The 22,857-nt window shown below is 38.8% G+C and overlaps 1 protein-coding gene across 1 annotated transcript; it reads right to left on the bottom strand.

Annotated features, from left to right (window-relative positions):
- Positions 1–587: 587 nt before the first annotated feature.
- EIF4E (eukaryotic translation initiation factor 4E) lies at positions 588–22,678 on the bottom strand. Its single transcript, XM_072861338.1, has 7 exons — positions 22,564–22,678; positions 12,819–12,925; positions 10,550–10,645; positions 8,467–8,530; positions 6,396–6,509; positions 3,684–3,823; positions 588–1,632 (listed from the first exon to the last, which is right to left on the bottom strand). The coding sequence occupies exons 1-7, from the start codon at positions 22,579–22,581 to the stop codon at positions 1,518–1,520; spliced, it is 654 nt and encodes a 217-aa protein (XP_072717439.1). The 5' UTR covers positions 22,582–22,678; the 3' UTR covers positions 588–1,517.
- Positions 22,679–22,857: the final 179 nt, after the last annotated feature.

A 22,857-nucleotide genomic window follows, 5' to 3' on the forward strand; every position in this document is an offset into this window, starting at 1 on the left:
AAAAAGCCTCTCACATGGCTCAAAACGAGAAGTTAACTCAATGGACTTCAAAATTTTCCCCCAATCCTGCAAGTCAAGCAAACTTACAGCTCCTACAGCAACTTGCAAGCCAATGAAAGTTTCATTCATTGTAAGTCATACATAATAGCAGACTATCTAGATCCTCATATACTTTTATTTTGTAGCCGTGTCTCTAGTGCGCTTTACTTGTACTTCATATAGGAATTATATACTTAAAGTAGAATCACTCACTTCAGCACTCTTAGTGTAGTTCCTACCTGAAATGAGACAGCTTTCTATGTACCCTCGAATTTCTTGGTTGGCATAAACCAAAGTCAAAAGAAACAATGCAAGCCATCAATTAGTCCAACCACTAAGAAAAAACAGTAGCCACATCAGTATAATTTCACTTTGATTTAGGGTGCTATCTAATAGATTTAATAAAAGTTTCAGACTATAGGCTCCAGACTTTATCATTCTTGGAAGACACTACAATAGAAGCCACAGTAGAGACTGCCTTGTCACAAGAAGTACAAATACTTGCTGTATAGATGGAGAAATAAAAGGACAAATCTAGTTGTCTAAAAGACAATTCACTGTACACATTTTATTTACAGTTTTGTACACTGTCTTAATATGAATGGGACCGCTTTTCTACTTGAGCCATTTTAACCAAAGCAAAATAACCTAAGTAATACAAAGTGTTAAAATACAGCATAAGATACAAAAACAGACATACTATTTCTAGTAAGGAATGTAAATTATGGTGTTACATTAAAAAAATCCACAATTATGTTTAGGAAATCACACAAACAGATCACTGATTTGACTGAAATGCATAAATTTGTAGCAAAGCTTTGATGTTACAAAAAACCAAAAAATTACCAAAGAATGCACAAAATTAATGTTTATTCCACCTTTGTCATATTCCCAGATTCTTCACCAAATGTTACATGAGCAAAAACAACTGAAATCAAAATATCACTAATGTTATCAAATAGGGAAAACAAATAAATTAATCTAGCAGCCATCAGCATAGGTTACAGCAAAGATGATGCTGTATAAAAAAATTGCTAGAAAACTGTATGCACCATACTCTTTTCCAAACCAGCAAAATGTTACTGCATACAATGCAAATGTAACACAGAGTAATTTCCTGCAGGTACAGAAATGCAGCTTCTTTTCTGAATACCGTGGATAAACAAATGGGTATTTTTCGTAATAGTAATGTTTCTACCAAGCTATTACAGAGTGGGCCAGGAAAACATTTATGGATTGGGGGGGGTGAAGTGTACTAAAATTCTGATTGGTAATGGTTACTTCAGCCAAAATAGAAAAAATTGAACACAGAAGTACAAGACAAAGGCGAATGAGACTTCTCACAAATCTTAGCAACACTTAGATGGAAATCAAATTTAAACGTAGTCCACTCTGCTTCTGAAGAGGCTTTGGTTCAGCTCCCAAATCTCGATTGCTTGACGCAGTCTCCTATGAAAGAATACTCAGAAGGTGTCTTCTTAAACAACAAACCTATTTTTAGTGGTGGAGCCGCTCTTAGTAGCTGTGTCTGCATGGGACTGATAACCAATCACTATCTTTGGAGGAAGTCCTAATCTTTCCTTGTATACTCTCCTGGAGAAAAGAAATAGAACAGTTTAAGCAAAGCCCTTAGGAAGGAATCAGTAACAGGACACCTGCTTTTAAGATCTGCTGACATATTCATGACAAATAGTTGCCTATTTAGAAACAATTTCTAAAGTATGAATAAAGGACTTGAAACAGGATTTTTCTAGCTTATTGCATCTAAAAATCAGCTTACAGTTCTGTATGAACAATGACTTACCGTATTAAATAGAACAAGCTTTTGCAAAAAAAAATTCACAGGCCTACCTAAATGTAGAACACAGGGATTCTACTGCATTCACATGAATATCATTAATATCAGCAAGCTATATTCCCACATATAGAAACAAAACAGCTATGAAGAAGTCATGGTCCACGATTCTAGAACTACTGAGATTATAAAGTCACCTGAACCAAATAAAACAGCAATTCCCTGGAACAGTCAGTTTTTATCACCACACACCTCAGTTGCACAGACTTGCTGTCTTTTCTTTAAATATTGATATCAAGCAGGCCCCCCCAATTCATTATGGTACTGGTCATGGGCAGCTACCCATTTTTCTTTTTTTAAGAAAAATCAGCTTAGATTTTATGACTTAAAAGAAGCAGCAGTACCCCGCTTACACACACATACTGTGTTCCTTAGCATAGAGGATGACTGAGATGCAAGCCACTAATGGTGCCAGGCTGCAAGCTCTGACTAAACCACAGAACAAGCCTGTTCAACTGCAGATTGTTAACAAAACTATATAAAAGTTGTTTTTTTAACTTACCCTAATCATAATGAAGCAGTTTACAGGACCATAGCTTACCCCAATTTTAACTGTTAAATAAAAGCTGGCTGTATTGTCTTTGGAGTTATGGCAACACAACAGCACGCAGTCAACATAACTTACCTTCGTCATTGTCAGTTTGCAAAATCTTAACTTTTTACAGTTAGTTCTCTAATGGAGTCATCTTAGCTCCTTAGCTAATGGTTAACACCATTCTAAAACACACTCTGATGCCTACTAGGTTTGATGTAAGGTTATTCTCTATTAGCAGATGTGTACCACAGATCAGTGTGTCTACTGTTAACTACTTACCTTTCAAGTCTGAACATAATTGTATAATGAAATTGTTAGTACAAGGTGGACCCCACCAGATTCAAAGGCCCAAATAAGGAACGTGTTAAAGCTACCCAATAAGTGAAAAATGTTAGTAAGCTACTATGCCTGATAGTTAAAGTTTGGCCTAAGACAGACATGCTAAGCTGGGAAGATAAATATTTTCATTGGTTTGCATAGGTTAAGTGGCCTACAATGACTGAATTTAACAGCAGGTAATTTTGAAGCATCAATACTACAGCATAAGGAATCCACTAGCTTTAGCAAGTATTGCTAAATAGTAGAGCACAACATGCATTTCCATAGTAGAGATGCATGATAATCCGAGATGACTACTGTTGCTTACTGGAATGAAGATCACAACATGCTATTACACATGTCAAATAATCCACGAAAATCAGCATTGTTTGATTTGCACTTAAACAGAGACAAAAATGTAGGAAAACATCTGTAGAGTTTCACAGCACATCACTGTCCAGCTTTTTTCAAATGTAAATACATCCTTGTGAGCTTAAGATTTATGATGCCTTTCTTCTCTTATTTGTAAGCATCACTTTCCCCGAGAAAAGTCTTACCAACAGTCTGTTACTGGCTACCCACTGTACAAACTGGCATGCTGCAACAGAATCTACACTATCTACAAGTATTCATTACAATGCCTCATTGTGAAATGAGGCAAATCTTGTACCAAGGTCTGTGTTCAATTCCTTATTATTGCTAAAGTACAGTGAACATAATGCAGCAGTGCAAAGAAGTTATTAACAGAAGCCCATACAAAAAACTACACAATAATGCAAATAATTTGACACTGAGTTACTTGAACTTTCAACCACATACAGAGGGATACAGCTCTGCACAGGCTACATTTGCCTGAAGTGCATTCTCTGTTAAGTTACCTGGCTTTAAAGGCATTGTTACACTTCATATACTCAAGACACCAATCACATTACTTACCCTATATGCGTAACAGCATCCCTGTTTTCACATTCAGTTGTCCATATTGCTATTTTATCACCCTTAGTTCTAACATTAACAACAGCACCACATACATCATCACTGTAGTCATCAAACGACTCCCCAATAAGGCACAGCAGCTACAAAACAAAGATTAACCATTAAAAGTGGCAGTTCAAAGTCAGAATCCTGCTCCACAGGCAAACACTCAGTGTACGCAAAGGACTTGGAGGAATACTACATTTACTGCTTACAGCCACTTGCCATAGAGCAATCATTTTCTGTTTATAACAGTATCTTCTTGAAGTTCCAAATGTTACAAGTGAAGGTAAACTCAGTTGTAGTAGGGTTTCTTCCTCCTATTTTGAGTTTTCCATCTCTCCTCCTATCCCAGCAGCTGCAAGTTCTGACAGTTGGTCATTTACATAGTGTTGCCTCCCACCCCATCCTCCCAATCCCAAATCAGGTAAGAATTAAAGGAATTTATTCTTCTTTCTAAAGAATGTTTAACACAGGTAGACAAATATGAAATTTTAAGTGTTTACATTCATTATCTAGGAAGAGCCTGTGAAGAGCTATTTGGACAATGTCAGCTATGTAAGATCCAACTTCAATTCTGAAGTACATCAATTCAGAGGCAAATCGGTCTGCAACTTAGATGAAAAGAGCTATCTAATCAAGTGTTACTTCCTATCAGCACACTCCGGAAGCTTCAGAGTTCCCACATACTCTAAAGTGGGAATCAGTCATCCTGAACAGTGTGTAATGCAAGTGCAACAATACAAGTGTACAAGTAATACAATATTCTCCCCCCGCCAGACTTCTAATGGTGAAGCTTGGAATTGGCAAACATGGTACACTTCAGGAACATCAGATTGAGTTAGGTCACATCCCTCTACAACATGCTAACTGTGGAAGTGTTTTTTAAAATCTACAACTTGCAACTTGTAAAACAAGCAATTTTTAGATATACAAAACTGATAATTTCTTGTGGTTAAGAGATTCATCTGGTCCATGCTGAATTAAAAATCCTTGTGCACACTGAAGTATTAAGTCTCCAAATGGGCACTTGTTTACTTCACTTGCACAGTACATTAAATACACTGCCATAGTTTTCCAGAATCACTTACAACATTTGGAACTTCAACACACTTGCAACTTTTTGAACAAAGCAGGTCTTTCAGTACCCATGAGAGCTGCAAGGGCTGACTTCATCAAGGAAATACAAAAAGGACAAAGTGTGCTACTGAATAAGTCAGGTATAACGACACACACTTTAAATGTTACACCCAATTGCAGGATGCACACAGTCACTTGGGTAATGAAAGCCATAAGTATTTAAGTTTAAACCACACACAAACATTCAAAATATTGATCAACAGCCTTAGTACATATACATGCAAAGATGACTACCACACTCAGTAAACACTACAGTCAAGTACATTCTTCATGAATGCTGCACAACAGGGGAAAAAAGTATTCTCAAATGATGTTTAGCTTACAGTTAAGATCATCAGATTATAACAAAAATTTGTTCCAAAGGGGAGTGATAAAGGAATAGGTTTTGATTTTTATTGGAGAAAGCTGGTTACAAATAATTACTGGAATTAGAAGTGACAGGGTTGTTTTAGAGCACATATCCCAGTCACCTGGGTATTTGGGCTCTGTGCCATTGCTTGCTGCTAAACAAAAAGCAGAGCCCTCTAGCCTTAAGTCTTCATAGACTATCTACGTGTTTCCAATCCATATGTAATGGTTATTAAGAGTCAGAAGGACTCATACATACAGGCATTTAGGGGGAGAGGCCAAATGCACACAGCACGACATTTATTTACTCATGTGCAGTCATATTGCCTAGTAGTATAGTGCTCATCATCCTTTCTTCAAATCACTACAGAGACTAGAAAGATCCTAATAGCTCTGGTATTTTGGACACCTCTGCTTTGATCCTGAAGGCCATTTGTCCCTTTAAGGGGTGCAATACTTCTTGCCTCTCATACAAGCAGGGGAAAAAAGATCAGAGATTTGGCAAGATTGCTTTGCATTGTACTGCCTGCAATCCATGCCCCTAAAACCCAGATCAGACTAGACTTTTAGGCTATTCTGCGTCAGTTCCTAGACAGTACAGTTGTATCCTTTTCTACAACACATTTACTGCAACCCACATAATCTCTAGAAGTATATTTACCATCCAAAAAATCTATTCAAAAAAGATAACAGCAATGGAAAAAAGTATTTTTATAGTGCACAGGAAGATTGTGCTCTTACTTGCCTATTCTAGTGTTAAGTACAGAAAGAATAAAAATAAATCTGAAACTCCCTTGTTTCAGCAAGACCAAAACCTGAAAACAATTCACTTGTAACAATTTGTTTTACAAATAGTCTTACATTTAAGCAGTTAAATTTGGGAGTCAAATTCAAGACAAAGTATTATTTTCAACGGCTATTCTGTACATTCCACAGGAAAAGGTTAATCTGTCCTGTAGAATTATCTCTATTGCTGCCCATTATAAGAAAGTATTCAGAATACAACTACATTGAGTATCACTATTGAAAAACCACGTTTCAAACACAGCCTGTCAATAAAAACTTACAGGACACTGTGCTGCCAGGAAGTTAGAAGTCTAGTGTGGCACACAGAAAGAACACACCAGTTAAAATAATACAAATGCAAGATTCTTCAGTTGCAACTTGTAAGGCCATAGTGCTTACTGTCTCTAGCCAGAAGCGATCAAGGTCACTTCGTCTCTGCTGTTTGTTTAGTGTAATTAGCCATCGTCCTCCTCGCTTGTTTTTTTCATCTTCCCACATGGGTTCAATCCCATCCTGCAAAGAATGTTCAGAAGTTAAATCAGACTTGATCTGTATTTTTCCTAAAGAATAACCAAAACACCCGTAGTAACTGAAATAGCAACTTAAGAATAAAGTGTACAGTTTAAGGTACATACCTGTTCAGAAATACTGACTCATACCAATACCAAAGTTCCAAAATAGCTTAAGAAGTGGACCTTCTCTAATGAATTGTTATTTCTACAGAAAAATCACAGCCCTGGCAAAAGTCTTGGCTACACAACATTACATAAAAAGCTGTGGGAACAGGCGAAGTCAAACATCCACTTTGCCCCATATGAAACCAGATAAAATTAGCAGCTACATTCTGGAGTCCTTATTTTAAGTCTTGGACTCATTGCAACATTGGCCAAGTGCTTCGCTTATGCATATAGATTACTTCACTGAAACAGACACCTTTGGCAGTCTATCTCAATGACTTCCTGCAGAAACAAGGTGAGAATAAGAGGGTTTTAATTGCCAGGGCCACAAAAAATCAACACACCATTTAGAAGCAAGTTGCATTCTGCTACATGCTTTACCAATGGCCCTGTACTGAATTAAATGACACTGGATGCACTGATCCAGCAAAGCAGCCAGCTGCCACTCCCATATCCACCAGCTATGCTGCACTTCAGGAGAGTCAGTCATTAAAAAAGCAGGTAACTGTCTAGACAGAGAAATTTGCTTAAGAAATGTCTATTAAGAAAGCCGCGCTACAAAACTTTGGCTGAAAACTAATTAAGTGTTCAACATGCAGGATGGAGTGGTGTCAGCTCACTTTAAATTTAACACCCTCACTGGCAGCTGCAGAGCTCGAACTACTTCATTGCCTTTAAGAGGCACTCTTACGAGGTCATGACTGAAGGACAACAGCAAGAGATTGCTCAGAAGCCTGCAACAGCTGCCAATTCTGTACCTGTTCCATGCATTTAAATAATTAAATTATTGCTGATTGACGATATGCAAACACAGCATAGATACACATACTTAAACCACAAATTTAGGATTCATGCAAAAAAATACAAGCATGATCCATAGAGATCCTAACCTCTGAAGGGCCTACAGCTTCTTAAAATTTCCTGCTAAGGTTTCTCAGTCACCTAAAATATCGTTACCTTCCCAAACCCAAGCATCACCACCTCTTCACTACCTAAAGCTGCTAAGGTTTACAAACTATGTACACAATCTACTGAGGAGTCCCAGCCAGTAGCTATGTTTGATAAGCAAAGGAGGACCCAGGCACCAGTACTTAGAGGATTATTCAGGTATTTGAATCCAGAAAGGAAGCTGTATGTTAGAAGTGCTTTGGAGAGTTTAGGATTTAATTTAGAGCTCCAGGTCAAATCACCACTCCAGCCAAGGCACGATTTCATGTACACTTTCTCATCAGCATTTCCTATTCACCAGTCTGAACACTTCTTCAGCATGCTTTAAGTGTCAGCATTGGGTACAATTTTCTATTACATACATAATTAATATGGCATGTAACTGGTGGTGTAAAAATTAATTATAGGAGCATTGTGCATCTGGCTAGTAGTGCTCAAAGAATACTGGAGAACATTGCAGCCTCCCACAGAACTCAGACATTTTAACCCATTTCACGTCACACCAAATGACAGGGCTGGAAAATCTTTCATATTATAAAAATTATTGAGACTTAATTATTTGCACAAGCATCTCAAACATAGAATGAAGACAAACATAGCAACAGATTAAGGTGTACTTTCTGTGAAGTGTTTTAAAGCAAGTACTTGCATTTTCAGAACTAGTGACAGCCTCATTTTCAGAGGGCACGTGTTTAGGACTTCCTAAAAAAATTTAACTCCTTTAGGACATTCCCAACCATGTTCCTAAATATCTGAAGTGAAATATTTGGACAGTGTCTTTCCTAGTCAGGAAACCATCCATCAACATCCATAACTGAAGAAAAATAAAAGGTTAGCAAGCATACCTTAAAGAGCGAGTAGTCACAACCAGGCATTAAATTACTAGAGAGCTGGATATGGTTGTATAAACTATTGGAGGGAAAAAAGCAGGATTAAAAACTAAGCATTATTTTGTGGTACAAATTTCTTAAGAATTTAAGACATATGACCAAATCAAATACAAAAATTAAAAAGCATTAAATTTATTTCAGAAACAACCTTATTTCCTAAGTATTTTTCAGCAGTATAAAAGCATTAGCTTTAAGCTGTTCCAGGCTTAAAGGAAAATGGAAACTGGTTTATAAACACTTGCTGGATTCCTACACAATAGTATCTTCCAGAAATACCAGTGCTTCTTTTATACCTAGTTCTAACAAAGTTATTAGAAACATAACTCACTGAAGTTTCATGGCAACAAGTTCTGTGTGCATGTGTATTCTGTACATATACATACATGGAATAAGGATAATTGTTTATATTTCTAAGGCTACTCTCTGCAGAGAGAGGTTTTAGGAGAAATATTCAACTTTATTTAATACAATACTCTAGGGATGAAGGATGTAGGCCTGATAATTCAAATTGAAATAAGGACTCAGAAGACAAGAAGAGATGACAAACAAAATATAAAATATATACTCCGAATTAAATTTACAACTATGCAATTCAGAGCAAAAAAAAATAATCAAAGGAGTACATACTGTCTCCTCTAGCAAGAAAATAGATGCTTTTTTTTCCTGCACTGTTAAGGTCAGACTTCAGAAAAAGGCCTGCACATACCACAGTAACCTGGAGTCCAAGACCAACTAACATTCAGGCATGGTCCAGCACCAAAAAGGAAATTAATTACTGAGATGTTCTAACAATTAGAAATCAGGCACAGGAATTTACGAAGCCAGTTACAGATTTACCAGCTTCCTTCAAGTTTACCTTAATCTCAATATTTTTTCCACAGAACAACACACCTATTTCCCACTCCAACCTTCTCAATTGCTTGTGACCAATTTATACCTTGACTGCAGACATCTAGATTAAGCACTTAATTACCCAGACTATCTTGGTTATAGGAGCTCAAAAAACTTACCCAACTTTAATAGTGAGCTTCAAACAATTTAGCCTCCTACCACATACCCCAAGACTGCAAACTACTGCTCATTCAACCATCAGTCACCCTCACAGTAGGAATGGGAAAGCTGTCTACAAGCACGGAATCCTATTCCCCTCCCTGACAACTGCACTGATAAATAGTTGTTCAGCTTTTTCAGTATCTTTATTTCTTTCCTGTTGGTGCTAATGGGTCACTGATAGGTCTCATTATTCCACTGAGACACCATCTCTCCCTTACTTATCACATCCAAAAGAAGAACCCTATCACTCAATGTAGCATGAAACACTAAGATCAAATATATAATGCATTTTTTCACCCTCAATTTCATGCCATTTGCATTTTCTCCATATTTCATCATTACAGCAGGCAAAATCTTCCAAGTAAGCTACCTGAATTTGACTGAAGCAAGTGTTCGGAAAGCACAGGCCTACCTTCAAAGGCTTTTTTCTTGCTGTTTGAGCCTAACCACTTTTGCAGACCTTCGATTTAAAATTAAGGTAGTTTCTTCTGTAACCTCTAATGAACTTTTCACACATGCCATTAAACTGCATCAATCTACCAAGTACTAAGCTCCAGATTCAAGCACTTTTGAATATCTGAAGTGGGCCAGCTATCTGAGAATTTAATCAACTAGCAAAATTTGGGGCTGAGGAAGTAACAATCAGTTGGCTACAAGAATTTACAAATTCATGTTACTATGAGGCATCTACTGCACAAGTACAATTTTCTACATGCATGTCATGTACATATGAATATAAGCAGTGTTGCAGTGTTAACAGCAAGACAATGTGCATTTAAAGTATGAAAAAATTATCCAATCACATTTTCTTCAAAGGTTACATTCTACCAGGTTCTGAAAAATGGGGTAGACCTCACCTTCAGTTTTGCAAATATTTCATATTACACCCAAAAAAGTTGCAATTGGAACACTTTTTTTTGACTTTGGCATAAGCCTTGCCAACACACACCAGGATTATTATGCAGATTGAAAAGTCTTTACTTACGCCCAAAAATCTTCAACAGTATCAAACTTTGAGATAAGACGAAGATTTGCTTGCCAAGTTTTGCTCTTGTCATTTTTAAAAAACCAGAGTGCCCATCTAAAGGAAAACAAAATAAAATAATAGCATCTAGAAATTAAAGTATATTAAAAATATAATTCATGATTTGTATTGTTATACCCAAACTAATTGCAGAACTTAACATATTATCAGTATGGAAGTCAGTTTTCATCAATAAGCTACATGTGAAACTCAGTTCTCAAATCCAACTTTGCAGATCAACAATATTTGTGTTCCCATTACAAGAATCATGGCAGACTTGATCAATCCATTTAGGTAAATATTTTAAATAATTTTGTAACATTTCTAAGACTCTAAACCTCTAAGCCTCAGATGCTTCTCCTTGCTGCCACTGCTAAACTGCAATCCCCTACCGCAAATAACTGATTATGGTCTAAAACAATACCAACTATTCAAACTAGGAGCACAGCTCCCTTTCCAGTAATTTCCTTGTAAAGGTTACAAAAGCTAATTATATCACACCAAAGCTATACAGGACATGAAAGTTTCCCAAGCAGTCACATACTAGGAGAGCATAAGTTTTAAAAGGGAAGCTGCATTAAGCTTACTAATGGCAACCACCTTAAAAAAAACACCAACTTTAACTGTTTCAAGTTTTTAAATCTGCATATATAAAGCCAAGACTAAATGAAAAAATTTCCATCCAATTTTCTTAATCATTATCTCCACTGAGTACAAATCTCAACACATATTATAAATTGAACATTTCACACAAAGATGCTCCCTTCTGGATCTAAAAAGTATAATTTAAAATGCTGGAACAGGATACCTGATGAGGCATTTAAGAAAACAGGCTTATTTTTAATTCCGATAGTTTCACTCAGGTTAGCACTAGAGTAGATTTACCTTCTCACAGCAGAGTACTTTAAGTCCTCAGGTGTTTTGAGACTTTTCCTGACATTTCAAGCCTTGTTTTAAAAGTTTACTATTTTCCAGTAATAGCCCCACTACCATTCATAAAGGAGTGTCAGCACCAACTTAAAGTGTTCACAGGAAAAAAAGGAAGGATGGAAATTGAGAGAAAGACAACAAGGGAAAAATGGGATGCACACAGCATAGAACTACAGTACAGAGGGGTTTTCCATGCTTGCTCCGAACTTAGAAAAAGAGTAAGGTGCCACTTGGTAAAAGGTTCATTTTGGGGCAGCACCTACCTACCAACATTAAGTACTGAGCACACCACATCAGCTCTTCAGCTCACTTGGAGAAAATTACTTCCTAGCTGCTCTTTTTGAAGTGTACGTATGCTGCTGGAGTAACTTTTGTGCACATTTAAAGGAATTCAACCTGTAAGCTTATATCATCTTCACTGCAGAAAGGCAGTTCAAGTCAAGCTTTTCTAGTACAAAGCTTCTTGGTAAAGTCCTCATTATCTCTATAGCTCAGTAAAAAGCTGAGTAGTAGCTTTTAAAACATACTTGTTTTTGCACACTGAACACAGAATTTAGTAAGAGGGCTTTGATTTTTCGACAACTTTTCTTAACTATACTTTTAACTACTGCTCCATGTTTTACTTGTTAAATAGGAACATTTAAGTGCCCTACAGTTTTTTCTCTTAGTGACACATTGGTACAAATGTGTGCATTTGCACTTTATAAGGTTTCTTCTGCTGTGCTTCCTACAGATAATGAAAACATTACTGTAGACACCAACCACTCATACGATCAAGTCTAATTAGCTCTTTGGCTGATTAACACAGCTTCTACTACTTTCAGTTCCAAATAGGAGAAAAAAATTGTAAGATATGAAGGAGTAAGACTGACAAGAAGTAAGAATGAGAAGTCTTTACCACTGGCACTGGAACTGCCCAAGTACAAGGCAGAATGGAAGGTTTTCCAGTTCTGCTTGGCAGCAACTTCATCTCAGTGTCAGTCTCTTAAAACACACTAGACAAAAGCAACAAAAGCTCTGCTTGCTTCCAACTAAAAGCAAAGCCATGCTCTTTCCAATTACCTGGCTGCATTATGAAAATTTGCAAAGATTTTCAGCTTCTGTAATAACACTACATGAAAAGTCTCTAAATTACAACAGATCAGATTCTATTTCCTCTGCAACCTCCCTGCAAAAATATTCAAAAAAATGGGAATGCTCAAAATGCTGCTAGAAAACATAAGGTAAACAAGAGCACTGTAAAGCCACAGGCATTTTTCTATCTTTGGCAAAATTACAATCATGCTTCTGTACTATTTACCTGTTTTGTAGTGGATGCTTAATATACTGTTCAGGGCTGGCAACCTCCTGACTAGGTGCTGGCTCGGTTTTCTCCTCTTCTGAAGGCTGAGGGTTGGGAGTGGTTTCCTGTTTGAAGAAAGGAGTTAATACGTTCCTTCTCAATTTTTATTGAAGTATTTTAGTTCTTTGAAGTAACTTTAAGAAGGCTGAAGCTAAGAGTTCCTCTAATTCATCTTGGATTAGGGGCCCAAATCACATCATGGAAGCATGATCTGCATCCCTTTATTCTTCAACATCTGAGCAAATCCTACAATAAATACTAACTGCAGGAATTCACATTCTGCTGTTCAGTGATTTGCTTCTTGTGTCAGTTGTTTCCAGAAACATTTACTTAACATTTATCATATTTTGAAACAGTTCTGAGAGTTATTTCAGAAATACATAATATGCTATGTTATCTAGGATACACACATCTAAAAATTAATTTCCAGGATAATAATTTCAGAAGGAAAATGATTTTTTATCAGTTTCTGACAAAGCATCATTGGAAACAGATGTACAGGCCCTGTTTATTTAGAAAAATCTGTTATTACAAGTAGGAGACATGCCTATAATTCTCAGGTCTGAAATCAGCTATTACAAGCAGCTAGAAACCAAACCAGTAAGTAGTTATCTTTATATTTGCAACATTGCTACTAACAAAGCTTCAGGCACCAAACAGCAGAATTTAAACACGTATCAGGTCTCAAATTTCAAATTGAAATAGATGTAATTACACAGGCTTACCACAGATTAGACTGATTCCAAGTATTATTTTTTTCAAATCTCCAGAGACAGTGCTAGAGATGTCAAATATACTTTACCACAAAGAAGCAAAATAATATATTCCCTTTGCATGCAAACCCCCTCAAGCTTGTCATTCAGTTCGAGAAGCCACTGTGTCAGGTTTGAAATTCTAATGCCATTCCTTCAAACCAGGGAACACAAAGCTTTATTGTGAGGCCAAGTGTCCCTGCCAGTTACCACCATCTCCCCCTAATCTGCAATCCATGCTAGAATATTACAGAGACAAGGAATGAGGACTAGAGCTGAATTCCTACAGCTAACAAAAATGCCAGTACAGCTGACCCTGTGAAAGAAAAAGCACTACAGTAATATAAACAAATACTAACTACAGCAGACCCAAAGACTCTAGACATTCCTAAATGCAGCAATACAAAAGCAGTACTTAAAAATCAATTTAAACTTTGTGGTATTAAGAGAACAAGGCAGCGTAGGGGTGGATTAAGTAATGGCAAGCCATCTAATTCATGGAACAGTTTACTCCAGACTTCCATGTTACTCAGTTTATCATCACCAAAGCTGCTGAAAAGTGGAATGGATTTGAAGTGATAACAAACACACACCGTTTAACCTTCACAGTCTCAGCTGGCAGACTCTTCTGATAACACCTAAAGATCCGTCTTAACAGGGATTTTCTTTTCATTATCAATATATTTATCATAATTAAGCATATTATGTTTTACTTCACAGAAGTTACACCTTTATGCTTGAAAATCATTAAGTATGCTTTAGTTTAACAGCTCACCTAGAAAAAAATCTCAGTTTGAAAGCTAATTTACATCACATGTAAGAATGCTTTCATATGCTCCCATGTTCACAGTGAAAAGACTGAAATGCAAAGGCCTAACAGGGCCAGTGACAACTAGGACAGTGCTTTGATTTACACAGTACAAGGGGCAGGCAGTACAATTTCCTGCCTCTTAATAAAACTAAATGCTTTCTGAAGATTCCCTAATGGGGAACATCACTTTCAAAACCTCAGGAGCAGAGTGTTGAACAATCTGTCAAATCTCCTTCAGTGTAATACTATAAAAAGCTAAACAGATCTTCAAAAAGCTTAGTAAGTACTTCAAAATTCTATCTAGAATAATATTTCTAGTGTTAGTCCTGTTTATTTTTAAGTTGATGGGATCAAATATACATCTTTCCCTTTAGTCACATATAAGAACCCCACAGAACAAATTAAGATGGTCAACGCACAAAAGCTGAAAAATACACTAAGGAAGCATTTCAATATTTCCTCATCCAAGTTATCATTATACTACAAAAAGCCAAGTATAGACAACTACAGTTTAAGTGTTGCCTCTTCAGAGGCTTCTAACTAGAAGAGTTAGAAATATTACATGTGCAAATACAATGAGCATACAAAGAAAATCTTGTTGATATTTTGGAAGTAAACTAAGCACTAGGTTTTGTGATAAAGCTTGCTTTCATTCACAATGCTCTGCAGTTGTGACATCTAATATTTACAATTGATTTACAAATGCTATTACACTAAAGATTTTTACATCAAATAGACTCACTCTTGACAAATGCAGAGTATTTCAAAAAATAACTTCAGTTGAGAATCTCATTCACATTTGCTCAAATATCTTTCAATATACAAAGAGCTAATCCTAAAGTCTCCTTGGTCAGTCTTCCAGAAGTATCATAACATATAAACTGGAAGAATCAATACCAAACTACTAAGCACACGCAGGGCTATGCCATTTTGTAACTTCTAATACAAGACAACATTAGAAAGGATTAAGGTAGCACCTTCAGACAATTAAAAAATGCAATGAGCCTCAACACCTGCCCAGTATAATGATGGTCACCCTTCACATAACTACTTGAAAGTCCATTTCTGGCCAAACATAAGACATCTGACTCAGCACAAACATTTTAGTTAAGTCACCACAATAACAAGTCCCTTAAGATATTTTGAAAGCTACCTAGCATTAATGAAACTCAGACTAACCATTATTTCAAGCTCCTGTCAAAAACAGTACATGACAAGTCACCTGCAAGGCCCAGCTAACTATGATCTTGACCCAGGATTACGCCACTCCCTCAAACTAACCCAGCCAGATTTATTTATTTTTTTTTTTTTACAGCACCAGGCTGCCCATCAAGGACAGGTAGAGCTGTAACACACCAGAATAAACCTGGAAAAAGGTGTAAAGTTGGAAGCAGGACTTTCTACCACAAAACAGTTTCCTGGCTGGTCTCACACAGAAGCCTAAAGCAGCTTGTTTTCACTACCTTTTATTTCCCACTACCACCAAGAAAAACGGAAAAAGGACCATTTTCATTTTTGGCTGATGAATCATATCACCTCCCATTTCCTTTCATCTTACCTTTATCTCACTATTCTGATCACCAAGCTAAAGTATTTGTATAGCAAAGCACTTTTCATTATTAGTCAAATACAAAGTAAGTTCACTAATTGGCATTCAAAGTCCATTTCTTGTATCCAGCCTCTTTCCAGCTACTGAAATTCTACACCAAACCACAAGCATGCAGGTTTTAAAAGATTCTATAAATACAATATGAATTAAAGTGATATTGTACACATTCTACCAATTCACACCTTGAAATCGCTACACTATTAACTTACTTCAGTCAGACTGTCTCCACAAGCAGTTTCTGGACTACTAAATTTAAAATCCTTCACAGTACTTTACTATTGCTCATAACTAATGCATTCTTTAACCTAAAATTGACTTTGCGTCTACTATTAAACTAAGCCACCACTGGGTTTGCTGCTTTTAAAATAGATGTAATAAAATAGGGTAGTATTACCAGATAAACTGGAAAGCTTCACATGGCCAATCCTACTCCTCACACACAAGGCAGCACGTAATTAAAAGTGACATTTATTCACTACCCACATGGTTTTTTGATGTAGGAATCAGCTTGCAGAAGTCCATGAAACATTTGCCTAGTCAGCATTTAATGACTGTGCCTATCTGCACATTACTTGGATTCTGAAACTTGCAGATTTAATTGGTGTTATTTATTCTTTCTCCACAGCACATAATGACCAACATATCAAAGGAAGGCGTGCATGTCACCTGGACAGGAAACAAACAGCACTTACAGTAAAAACTGCTTAATCAGGTTTGGCTATTGAAGAGAACAACTAGCTTGACTAGGTTTCACCAAGTGTTTCCAGGTGCTGCCCAGACCACATTCATGTCATCTAATTGCCTACAGAAGTTGTTGAGGAAGTCCAGTTGAGAGAGCACAACATTTATGTCCCAAAAGGACATAACCTAGCACTATTCTGCATTCTTGGTGAAAATTAACAGAATCAATTCGTGGAAGAGGCTTCCATAGTCTTCTTGCAGTAAACCAAAATAAGTTACATTTGAGAGTTTCCACCTTCTTGTTTAGGGTTTCCTACAGAATGAGGAAAGTGCACATCCCAGTTAGCAGATGTCTAGGGAAAAAGCATGTCAACTATCTGCTGGTCCTTATGCTTCTTGCAGATAACTGCTACTACACTACTGTTAGGATAACAATTCACAAGGCACAAAATCAAGAGCTATTTATTTCAAAATATTCTGGACAAAAAAAGGATTTAAGCCCACCCACAAGCAAGTATTATGTGCTGTAAGAAAACAAACCAAATTATGATCTAATACACAGCTCTGAGGAATTAATATACAGAGGTAAAAATCATCCATAGTATGTGTAATACCAACTGGAAGAGAGAGGTACCAATAGCCACCTGTTACCAATTAAACTGTGTTAAATAGCTTTCCAGACACCAGGACAGAGAAAAATTTTCTAGGCATGACATAGCAAGGCCTAATACAGAGCAACTATCCTAACTGCATACATTATTGCTTAGACCACCACAGATTTTTAGAAAGGCATTCACTATTAGAACACAAACATGGGGCATGATTTTAACTGAGTGACATCCCACCAAATTAGATCAGAAGTGCAACACATGTACAGGAGGACAGGAACAAAAGATTGAAGTAGAGGGGTCATACACCTCCTCCAGGGTCAGGGGGGCACACTGGTTTGTTTTTTTTAGGAAATATAATCTCAGGTTTTAAAAGATGCAAATAATATTTACAGCCCTTTTGACTTCTGAAAAAATGAGTGGCATACACTTGAAAGTACCCATCAGATTTTCAACATTTAACTCACAACCTTATGACTAGAATTAGCAAACAAGTTACAAGGTATATCAAAATACTTCACTATGTTTGTGGTTTTTTCGTAGCTGCCTAAGCAGGCTGCCCTTGTGCTACCACTTCTCACCCCAGTTTGCAGTCTGCTGCTGCCTTTGCTACTGGAACATGAAATCTACGCATGGGATGACTTCCCACATATAACATGCTGTTAGTTCTAAGGCACTCAGACAAGAAAACAAAGACTTCCCAAAACTGCTGAGGAGAACAGTTCAGATGACTCAAGGGACAACACACCTCTGATGTCCCCGCACACTCCAAATTACTACAAGTGTATTGAGCCACTCGTACAACCGAGCATAGCATTTTACATCAGCTGAAAAATTAAGACATATTGAATCTTCAGAAAAGAATTTAAAACAAAATTGTATAATGTATGGATGCTCAAGAGGTCAGTCTTCAACCAAAAAGATAAACTACTGGACATACTACTGGTATGCCCCATTATTGTAAAGCATGTAATGTACACAAGCTACTTTGATAAACAGCACTGAACGTAAGAAAAACTGACCACTATTTAAAAGATTATTCATTTAAGCAACTGCTCTGCACATTTAGAAAAAGACAACTTTTAAACAGTTAAAATTTTTCTGCCTCACATCCACTATATAAGAATCAAGGACAACTGTCACTTTCAGGCAGCTAACAGAACACTTGTATTACATAGCACAATTAAATCTGCAGGTCACACACTTAGTACCTTCATAACATTAACATTTTAAACAGGAATAGGTTTTAGGACTTAAAGAAATGAGTCACTGCTTGAAGTTTCTAGGTTAAAAATAGCCTCTAAACTTATGTTTAACCATGACTTTAGAATACTTGAAAAGTGAAAGACAAATTTGTTTGAGGAAAAAGTAATATTAATTCACTTAAAATCTGCATTTTTCTTTCACAATGCAGGCTCTCTACCAACCTCCCTCATTTGGTTCTCCTCTCTATCCCCTCAAAATTCACACTGATCTTTACAAAGCTGCCAAAAGGGTTGCATTTTCTCATCAAAATTTCCCATATACCTCCACACCTGCAGGTAGTACCAGTAAAAGAAACAACTCAGTCTCATATGCTATTTTTATGCATTCCCTTGAAATAAGCTTGACATTTTATACACTGCATGAAATGTAATTTTTAAAAATTGCTTTCAGAAAAATGTTTATCTCAAAAAATTTGTAAGTTGTCCAACATCCTCCTCCTCTTAGAGGAAGCTTTGTATTCAGTCAGAAATGTCATTTACAGTTTGAAAGTTTATGATAGACATTCTCAATTATTAAACAGCATGCAAGATACATTTATCCTGCATCATTTCAGAAAAATGCAGTGAGCAAGCAACTGTGTTCACAATACTACAGCTGAATACTATACTGATTTCAACCATAGCAGGTCACTGACTATATTACAGCAGAAATACCTAGTAATAAGCGTAAGTCTAAAGTTGAACATAACCTGCACTTAATTTACATGCTAACTGTCTGTTAATAATACAAAATAAATACCTTTCAGCCTACCTTGAATTTTAGGAGCTACTTTGAACTTTCCAGAATTTCAAGGCCCTATACCACTATGTTTGTAACCCCTTGAGATAATACTGTTTCATTTAAAGAAAGTTAAGTCCTACCTATTGATGGTTAGCTGTTTAAACAAGCATTTTTCAAATTACACGTAACTGAAGTTTCACCCACGTATCTTAAAATTCAGAGTTAAATTCACAAGAATTGCATTTGCACAATGACAATTGACAATTGTCAACAATAACTGTCATGATGCAAAAAAAGCACACCATGATGTCCATTTCCAATTTGAATGATGAGGGATCAGATGCTCACATGTAAGTTACTTCCACAAAATTTATACACACCTAGAAGGTACAAGCTTTGTGTGGCTACATTTTAAAGTCACCTTTGGTAAACTACTGTTTACTAAAGCATTACTATCAGTTTTGTTGTTGACTTTGTGGACTTTTGCAGCATTATCTGATCACATTTAATCCTCAAAGGCTACAATATGAGCACACTCTAACAGGACAAACTTCTGCATATTCTCACAAATTAATCTAGAAGAGTCTTAAGAGAAAAACAACCTGGATAGCACAAGAAAAACAGTTTTAACCTGTCAATGTTGCAGAGGCTTAAGTTGCCCCTGCAGTGGAGAAGTAAACACCTGTGCAACAGCTCTATATTTACTTAGAATAATCTTGCTTTTCCTAGCAACTTCCATGGGACTCTTTACAGTACTCTAGGAATATTGAAACTTGAGTTTAAAGTGTTTCAAACATTTTTTTCCAGCCTCTTAACAAGACCAAAAGTGTATGTTACATTTGAGAGCATGGAAGTACTAGAAACTTCACCGATTTTAGTAGGAGCCTACATTTAAAAAAAGACCCATTCAGTTGTGTTTTGCATTTCCTGAGACACATTTTCACACTAGGGAAGCATCACAGATGGCACCTCTACAAACCTAGGTCCAGATTTTGAAGGTCAGCAACAGAAAAGCTTCCCTATGATCAAGAAGTAATCCAGTCCCTAACCACACATACAATTAAACTGTTCCATTGAAAAGCACATAGTATTTCCGCAACATTAAGTGTCTATGACCTCAGTCACTACGCAAGTCTAACTTTAAGCTTAGGTAGGAGAAGTGTGAGCCACCTAAAAGGACAATAAACAAAAATTTTATTATTTAAATAAATTTGAAAATAAGCAAGCATAGCTGATATTTCTTTCCTGAAGTCAAACATACTTCAACTATGGCAGAACATTCAACAGCAGCATTACTTAAACTGTTGTTTAAGTTAAGACACTGCCCTATCTTCAACTTTTACTGGCTCAGCACAGCTTTTTGTCACTGCATGGTGAACTGGATCTGGGAAACCAATCTTGCTGGGAAATGGCATGGTAAAACCAATTGTTTATTTTTGGCTAAATTAAGCCCCAGATCTAGCTCAACATGCAACCTCATGCTTATGCAAGAACAATGGAGAGAATGGTGCAGAGACAGGCTTACGCCAGCACCACAGCCAAGAAAGCCACAAACCTAAGCCCTTAGAGTAATTTCAATTTCCAATGGCCATCAGTATTACAAATTATTTACCACAACCCCTGCTAAGCTCCACAGTCATCACAAAACACTGAGCTGACAGGAACCTCTCATCTTCAGATATGTGGGCTACAGCTCAGAGATCAGCTTTTGGATGGGAAAACAAGTGTTTAACACTGTGGCTGGAAAACATGGGAAGGGTGCTGCTGGTGGTCCAGCTCACTGCCTTAACAACTGACATTCTTCTTGTTCAGAACTGCTAGTCAAACAATTTATAAGTGCCAACCAATTTCAATCTCTTCCTTGTAAGTAAAGGTGGGGTTTTTTTGTTCACGGAAGAAAATCATAATATGAGAATCAATGTCCCTTACACAAAAGGGTAAAATTAACCTTTATTTAAAAACAGTGAAGTGGTTTTCAAATGTAAAACACTTTTTGTCTGAATGTTACAAAGCCTCTCCAAAGTACGCACTGGCTATTTATTCACAGTGGGTAAGCAGCAGCAAGAAACTAGCCTGCTTTAAGTTTCTCATTGTCTTGAAACCCTAATACACAGTCTTCTGCTGTCCACTCCTCACGATACACAAGCACGTGGGATTAGAGTCACAACTATACTCAGACCACTTTCAGCTGCTTCAGTTCTTTATGGAAGAGCAGGCTAGGACAATGTTTATAAAATAGAGCATATCATCACAAACACAACTCAATACCTAGAAGAAGAAAAAGAGTACTTAATTATCATGAAAACTATAAAACAACTTGAATAAAAATATCATTTTAATCCAGAAAGATAACATAACCGAAAAAAGCCGACTTCGTTTGCAACACGCCCCGAGTCTTACCAGTCACACCGTTTTCTTGTTTCAGCTGCCAGCCTCCCGAGCAGCGCATCTGCTAACTTACAGATCCTCACCCCAGGTTAGCGACCCCGCGCCTCCGAACCGCAAGGCCTCTCACCGCCAGCTCTGGCTGCCTCGAAGCTAGACCTTCAACCCTCCCCGTCTGCCAGGCGGCCGCTCGCCGCCCGGCGAGGACGAGCCACCCCCTCGGTGACCGGCAAGTCTAACCCACCGGCCTCTCCGGGCGGAAAGCAACATGGCCACCCCCACCGCGCCACATGCGCCAAGCGCGGCGAAGAGCCGCCCGCCAGGCGGCCGGGCCGGCTCGCCGCCGCCCAGGGCTGCTCCTCGCCGCGCCTTCCGGCCCCGGCGTCCCCCCCCGCCGCAGCGCCGCGGGGACGGCCGGGCCAGGCCAGGCCGGGCGGCGGGGGCCGCGGGCAGGGCGCGGCACAATGGGCGCCGCGGCGGCAGCAGCCAGCGCCGCCGGCCCGCAGGCCTCGCTCCCGCCCGCCGGGCCCTGCCCCCGCCCCTCTCCCGCCCGCCCTGGGTCGCCGCCGGCCCGGCCCCCCCCGCACCCGCGCGGCGGCGGCGGGGGCACAGCCCCCCGCCTCCCGCCTCCCCCTCCCGCCGCGCAGGCCCGCGCCTCCCGCTCCCCCTCCCCCCGCTCCGTCCCCCTGCGTGCGTGCGTGCGCTCCTCGCCGGCCTCGCCGCCCGCGCCCCGGCGCCCATCCGCCTCCCGCCCGGCCGGGCGCCCGCCGCCCCCTCGCCCGCCGCGGCCAGGGGAGCCGCGGCTCGAGGAGGAGAAGGAGGCGGCGGGAGGGAGAGGAAGGCAGGCGGGAGAAGGGAATGAAACACTCACCGGTTCCACCGTCGCCATCTTAGATCGATCTGATCGCAGAAGCGCTGCGGGGAGGGGAAGGGGCGGATAAAAAACGCAGGTTCAAACCCGGTTGGCCGCCCGGCGGTCACGTGAGCCCGGCGGCCGTTTGGGAGGGGGAGGGGAGGGGCCGGCCTTCGGGCCCCGGGCGGGGCGCGGCGCCTGCCGGGAGCTGTAGTCGCCGAGCGCGGAGGAGGCCGGGAGCCGTCACGTGGGGAGGAAGAGGCGGGCAGCGCCGGGGGGCGGGGACCTCTGGCGGCCGCGACGGGGAGCGGC

The sequence above is a fragment of the Ciconia boyciana genome, chromosome 5 (genome assembly GCF_034638445.1).
Source record: "Ciconia boyciana chromosome 5, ASM3463844v1, whole genome shotgun sequence".
Lineage (NCBI taxonomy): Eukaryota > Metazoa > Chordata > Aves > Ciconiiformes > Ciconiidae > Ciconia > Ciconia boyciana.